Source organism: Patella vulgata, chromosome 5, assembly GCF_932274485.2.
Source record: "Patella vulgata chromosome 5, xgPatVulg1.2, whole genome shotgun sequence".
Taxonomy (NCBI): domain Eukaryota; kingdom Metazoa; phylum Mollusca; class Gastropoda; family Patellidae; genus Patella; species Patella vulgata.
In genome coordinates, this window is record NC_065883.2 from 29,128,165 (window position 1) to 29,134,810 (window position 6,646).

The 6,646-nt window shown below is 31.6% G+C and overlaps 1 protein-coding gene across 1 annotated transcript in view; it reads left to right on the forward strand.

The window, feature by feature from the left end:
• LOC126820495 (transcription factor IIIB 90 kDa subunit) overlaps positions 1–3,919 on the forward strand; it is a 37,081-nt gene extending 33,162 nt beyond the window's left edge. The window contains exons 16-19 of the mRNA XM_056101410.1: positions 74–119; positions 1,597–1,678; positions 2,167–2,256; positions 2,795–3,919. Of these exons, the coding sequence (XP_055957385.1) occupies positions 74–119; positions 1,597–1,678; positions 2,167–2,256; positions 2,795–2,844 (268 nt within the window). The 3' untranslated portion in view covers positions 2,845–3,919. The remainder of the gene's footprint in view (positions 1–73; positions 120–1,596; positions 1,679–2,166; positions 2,257–2,794) is intronic.
• Positions 3,920–6,646: the final 2,727 nt, after the last annotated feature.

A 6,646-nucleotide genomic window follows, 5' to 3' on the forward strand; every position in this document is an offset into this window, starting at 1 on the left:
GAATATGACTGAGAGTGACACAAATTCAAATGTTTATCATGAAATTGAATTAATGTATCAATTCATAATCCAGGTTTAAAAGACCAAGTTTAAGTACAGAAGCCAGTCTAGATTTCGAGGTAAGGTATTGCCTAATTAAGGCCACACAAAATAAATGTCTTGTTTCTCGGGCAACTGACAGCTGAAACTGTAGGGAGGGAGGGCGGTTTCTTTTTTTTTTTTTACTCATTGATGGTGCAAAATAAAATTTGGCTATTGCTGAAAATTGTTGGGGCGGGAGGGCGGTCTTTCTTTTTTTTTTTTTTTAAATGAGAAAGTCATTACTTGTTTACGTTTTTGCTTTCCGTTATATTCAACTTTATTGTACATACTTAAAACATAAACCCAAAATCAAGTCTACTAAAACACTGAGACTGAACACTGACTGAAAGGAAAATAATTTTCCATATTTAATTCACATAATTGAAATTGGTTTAAAATAAAATTCCATACGACTATGTAATAGCCCTCCATAAAGACAACAATATTTTTAAAAACTAAGCCTCTTTCACCAGGTGTATCAAAAATAATAATCATGGTAAACAGTATTTAAAACTAAATCTAGTATCGCCGGTTTATTTATAATTATTTACCGAATTCCAACCAATGCATGTCACACCGTGTCATCGGTATTGGAGATTGCCGGAAATACTGTTTCTTGGGATATTCGGTGTGTTTCTCAGGATATTCGGTGTTCTATCCGGTGTTTATATTGAATGACTATTTAAATCTAACTAACAACTGGTCAGTAAAACCATCAAATCGGTAATCCAATTATTATTTTCCGGATTATCGAAACTACCGTAAATGTGCTAATATAGTAATAATGACCCAGATTCTAAGGTATGCATTATGACGACTATCGTCATCGTATCGTATTCTTAGCTATAATTAATTAACCTGTTCTACGGTTCATTATTTTATCAATAGGATTTTCCAAACAAGGACCGACTGAAGCCGGCAATAATGAGCCGATTACGATCGAATGATTGAAATATTGTCGCCAATGACTTTTAACACGAATCAAATTCTAGATTATCAGGGGAGGTAATTAATATCACGTGATACAAAATGGAGGTTCTTTCGATATCAATAAAAAAGGCAAATCTGCCAAACTTCGCCATTGTTCGGATAAAAAAGACAGCATGTTCATCTGAATCAGTTTTAATACATTTGAATAGATATACATGTATGGCGGATGTAGGTACATGCGGGATATTTTTTTTACGACTTGCTTGTCGATGTGCGGGCGGGCGTTACATATTTATTTTTTTTCATCAAGACTAATAAATAGACTGCACGCGCAACCAATTTTGCGTGCGGGCGGTGCCCGAGAAACAAGTTATTTTATTTGTGTTGCCTAAAATTAGATGTCTGCCTTCTTATTACTCAATTGAACATCAGATGCTTTTCTGTTCTGTTTGAAGTCCTGATTGAGGTCAACACAAAGCTTACCTTTATTGCCAGATGAGAAGTGAAGTCCTCACTCTCAAAGATGTTACATTTGTAGTTTTCAACTTATTTTTAAGTAATCATTGAACTGTGATTCATCTTCAGGGACCAAAGAAGAAAACGAAAGTAGAAATAACTAAAAGTGAAATTGTTGTTGAAACAGGACCAATACAGATACCTGATAAAGGTAAAATTAATATTTATATTATATTAGTGTTTAGATCCCTAAATTTAAATGTTTTCATCACAAAACAGTGGGTAACAGATGAAGCAAAGAATGTAGTTTATCTTTGGGATTGGCCCAATAACTAAAAATTATCAATCTGATGTTCAGATTTTGTTTTGCATCTGTGACTAATATTTGAATAATAAAAATATTGTCAAAATCATTATCGGTAGAAAGATCTTTTGAGATATCATATTCTGTCCGAAGGTTAAACTATTTTCTGCATAGTGCCGAATTTGTGCATTGAAGCAGTTTTAGGGGATAATTTTTGTCTTGTAAACCGCCAGAGTCTGCCAGTGAATAGATGTTCCTGCTCAGAACATGGGGCATATATGTTGGACATTCTGTTCCCATTTGAAACTTCAATCAGTCCGGGAGAGTACTGTTTTTGTTAATAAATGATAAAAAATAATAATATTCATGAAGACCTACATTGTAAATATTTTTAGATGATATTGGGGAGGAAGGGGATTATTATGAAGAAGAAGAAGAAGACGATGATGAAAATATGAGTGCTGCTAAATTATTAGGTCATACAGGTCAGTAATAAAATTATTAATTGATATTCCAAGTTTTTAGTTCCAGAACAAAGATTGTCAATGCAAATTTCAACATTACTAAGGATAAAATAACATAAAATAATTCTGCTATCTTTTGAAACACATAATCCACAATGTGGCAGCATTATAACATTGCCTACTAAGAGAGAACACACCTCAATTATTTTGCATTATTTAAAGGAGCTAAAACCTCTCTGATTTAGGTCTTAAAAAGTATTGAATTTAATTGAATAAGGTTCATCAAATGTGTTATTTCGCTTAGTGTTGGGGCAAGCTCTATACAGTGAAATTTATGTTTTAAAAGATGAGGTGGAGGTCAACTTGTTTACTTATTTTAGCTTATAATTTGGCTCAACAGTGGAACACTAGCTTTACATTTTCATGGAAGAAAATTGTCATTCCACAAAAACAAATCAATATTTAAAATCAAATTAAACTCGAAATCCAATGAAACTCGACAATTCAGTCTAGTTAGTTTTTTTAAATGAATTTGATGTGATTATTGTTGTGTTTGTAGAAGTTAACGATGAGGATGAAGGAGATTATGAATATGATGATGACGACTGAATGTTCTATAGAAACGACCGATAATCCCTTACAAGATGGCTGACACACCTTAAGAATTGACATCCAGGAATTATTGCTGATGGACATGAAGAAAGCAGAATATGGATAAAATCCAAAAGTTTGAATGCGTTCATTAAGATGATGACTTTTGTCCCCACAATGAGAATAACAGTGGTTGTTTTCAATCCTAATAAAATAAAATAAACATTTCAAATTTGTGATTGTGTATGTGCACTCCTGTCTCAGACTCTCAGACCATAGTATTATTACTGCAGCAAGTCAGATATTTGTGATGACAAAATCTTAGAACTCTGATTGTCATGCACAAAATCTGACTGTAGTTCAGGAATATTTGGCCAATTTTCATAGAAGACATTTTGAACAGTTCTGTTGAATTGATCTTAGGATAGGTTGGGCGGGTAGAAATCCTGGATAAATCCATGAATACTTACAAGTATATGACGTTATTAATTATTATTATTTTTTTTTAGTCATTTAATGTTTATATTTATTATTAGTGTAATTATTGTTAAATACAAGTATTGTATTGATGAATCATGGGGAAATTCAATAAATCAATTAAAAATAACTACTGACATTGTAATAATTAGGTACCAAATATTTTCTTATATTTAATTATAAACTTAGATGACTATAAATATTGAATGTATGCATTGTTGTTATTGGAAGCTATCCAAATGTATGATCTGTAAAATCAGTTTGTTTTGTAATTTCCAAATTACACATAACTCTTATCACTGTAACCCAGGTATTGTTTAATATTGTGTATTTAGCACTAATTTCTTTCACCTTCGTTCAATATCAAATCTTTGTTTAAAAATTTGTAAAAATCGTTTAAAATCATCAAAAATCATCTAATTTGTACTTTTGTCCAGTTTAAAGCTGACCATTCAATTTTGATAATGAGTGTCCAATTTACAATTGTTTAATTTCTTGATCACTGTTAAAGAATAAATAACCCAACTGATTATTAAACATTAAGTAAATTGGACACTCATTATCAAAGTTAATCAGTCAGCTTTAAACTGGACACAAGTACAAATTAGATGATTTGGGGCTATTTTAAATGATTTTTACGAATTTTTAAACAAAGATTTGATATTAAACAAATGTGAAAGAAATTAGTGTTAGATACACGAGATTAAATGATACCCGAAATATAGTGTATAATAGCAGTCTTTGGGAATGTTTTCTTCAAAAAGAAAACAAATTGAATTTGGCAGCTCAGGTATATTTATTTATCTTTAAAGAATTGTGTTTGAAGAGTTTGTAGTGTGAAATATCTGTCAATGTAAGAATGAGGAAATGGATGATGTAATTTATGTTAATAAAATATACTTCTTTAAACAGAACAGTCTTGGGTAACAAATACACTTCTGTAACATAATAACAGTCATGGGTAATAAGAGTTTAAATTATTGATAGTATACACTATACTCTCCGACGGTTGGGTGGTGGAATTTTTTAAAGGGTGCGCATTAAATCACAAGGTTTGTCATTAAGTCAAGTGTCCTGGTTTCCACTACTGCAGCAATGAACACAGTGTAGCACCATAGGTCTTTTTGTCTCACTTGGAGAGGGGACAAGTACTAAAAAAACGGTCGCCACATCCTACGTACGACCCATGCATCTTTTCTTACTACATATTTCTGTAGCCTTGTGATCGTCTAGAATTTGTCTTTAGCTGTCTTTACTTCTGCTTCACGTTGTGTATTTACTGCTTACAGTTTCTTAAGACGTTTGTCTTACCAGGAATAACAATGCGACAGTTTGCTTCTACATATTTTATATATATATAGCTGAATACAGGTATACAACCATAGCACAAATTACAATACTATATAGCTAAAACCACTTCTCCACCCTATCCAGCCTCTCGGCTGTCTAGGAACTCAGATGTACCCTCGATCTCAGGAATCTAATAGAAGTCTGGCTTGAAAGGTTCAAATAGATATCTTATATAGCACCCAGGTTTATCATGCACAGGAAGCCTGTTCATGGCCCTGAACCTGTGCAATTAACGATATGATTGGTTACTTTAAGTCAAATGATGCAATTAGAATAATTCCACTCACGTGTAATTCTGGTGGTAAATTGTGACACCTGTTTTGGTTTAAGAGCTCTTTTTATGTAACAATATGTCAATTACAGACTAAGTTGATTTAGTGCACACTATATATGTGAATATGTTTGAAATTACTAACTTGCCAAAGATATTAATTAATGAAATATAAAGCCATCTTATTTCAAGAGCAAAAAATCTAGCAATATTATTACAACAGGCTGCATACCTTGGTTATATTACTGGTGACATGATTCTACACTACTTGCTGCCATATTTAAAAGGATGTGTTAAACGTTTGTCATCAATTAATGAAATGATTGAGTTTTGATTTTCTGACAGGTTTGTGTGAATATAAATGATTTTTAGCATTAAACTCCATGGGGGAATTCCCTATGAAAAATAACTTTGCTACTGTAGCTCTGTTGGACTTCGCATAGTAAATAAATTGAGCCAGTCAAGCTCCACCAGATAATTGTGACATTTTGGGTTCTTTGCTGATATAAAAATTATAGATTCCACGAAAAGTTACAGGCCCAGATATGAAATGAAATCAACACTGAAATCTGTGGGAAATTAATATAAGTAACCTTACTTAAAGGGGTTATCTCCCTTGACTTACAAGTGCTGAAATATCTTAGCACTAAACAAATCCGATATATTGTGAAATACTATATCATTCCTCTAATCCTCGGTGAAGTGTCAAAAGGGTGTATCTCGAGAAATTAGTCAAATACACCGCTTTTTTTAAACTCTCCCAATTAATATGCACATTTCTGTCTAAGCTGTGTATCTCTACGCCAATTAGAACTGTTCTGGGTATCATGTGTCCAAATGTTGTGTCTTGATTTGTTGAAATTTTGAAATGCAAAAGGTTCTATTTCTTAATCTTTAGAAATTCTTAGATGCATCCTTTTGACACTTCACCCACGTAATATTTGTAAACAATTTATTTATAAAAAAAAATAAATGTATATTCTTAACTTTTTGGGAAATGGTTTTTTCTCAAGATTTTTTTATTCCTGGGCCTTGTGTTGGCAAAAAAGGATAAAACTTGTCAGTTTAGAAGATTTCTTCAAAGTTTGAATAGCTTCATCTAAAATTTAAAAAAAAACCCAAAAAACAAACAATAAAAATAATCAAAGTATTTTCTTTAAAACATGTTTTTATGTTCATAACCTCAAGAAGTATCAAATAAAAGAAATAAAAATGTCCTTAAAGAAAATCTTTCAGGTGATAATCAATAACTTTTAATTTTTTTATTTTGTGTCTTTCGGGTTGATTTCTGTGGGATTCTTTCTATAATTTCTGAATTCGACAAGAAGATTTTTGTTTTAGGTATTTTCTATTATTTCAATCTACACAAATATTATCATAAAGGGGAATTAGGTAAGACTAGATAAAAAGCTGACAGTTCTCACTATAATAGTTTTAAAAAAAGATAATGTAAACAGAATATGCTAAATATTTCAGTCAGATTGATTCACTCTGAACCAGATATTAGTGATCCAATTTTGGGCTAGCCTCGATCGTCATTACTACCGTTGGTATGATAATAAACAAAGTCTTGATTATTCATTTTTACGTTAAATCACCCATCACATACCGTATTCAAATCCACTAAATGTCACAGGCTAATGATGGCATCGAAAGTTGATTATGATCTTGATAAGCTAATTAATGTCTAATTAAAAATTTAGTTAACATTTAAAAACTAAA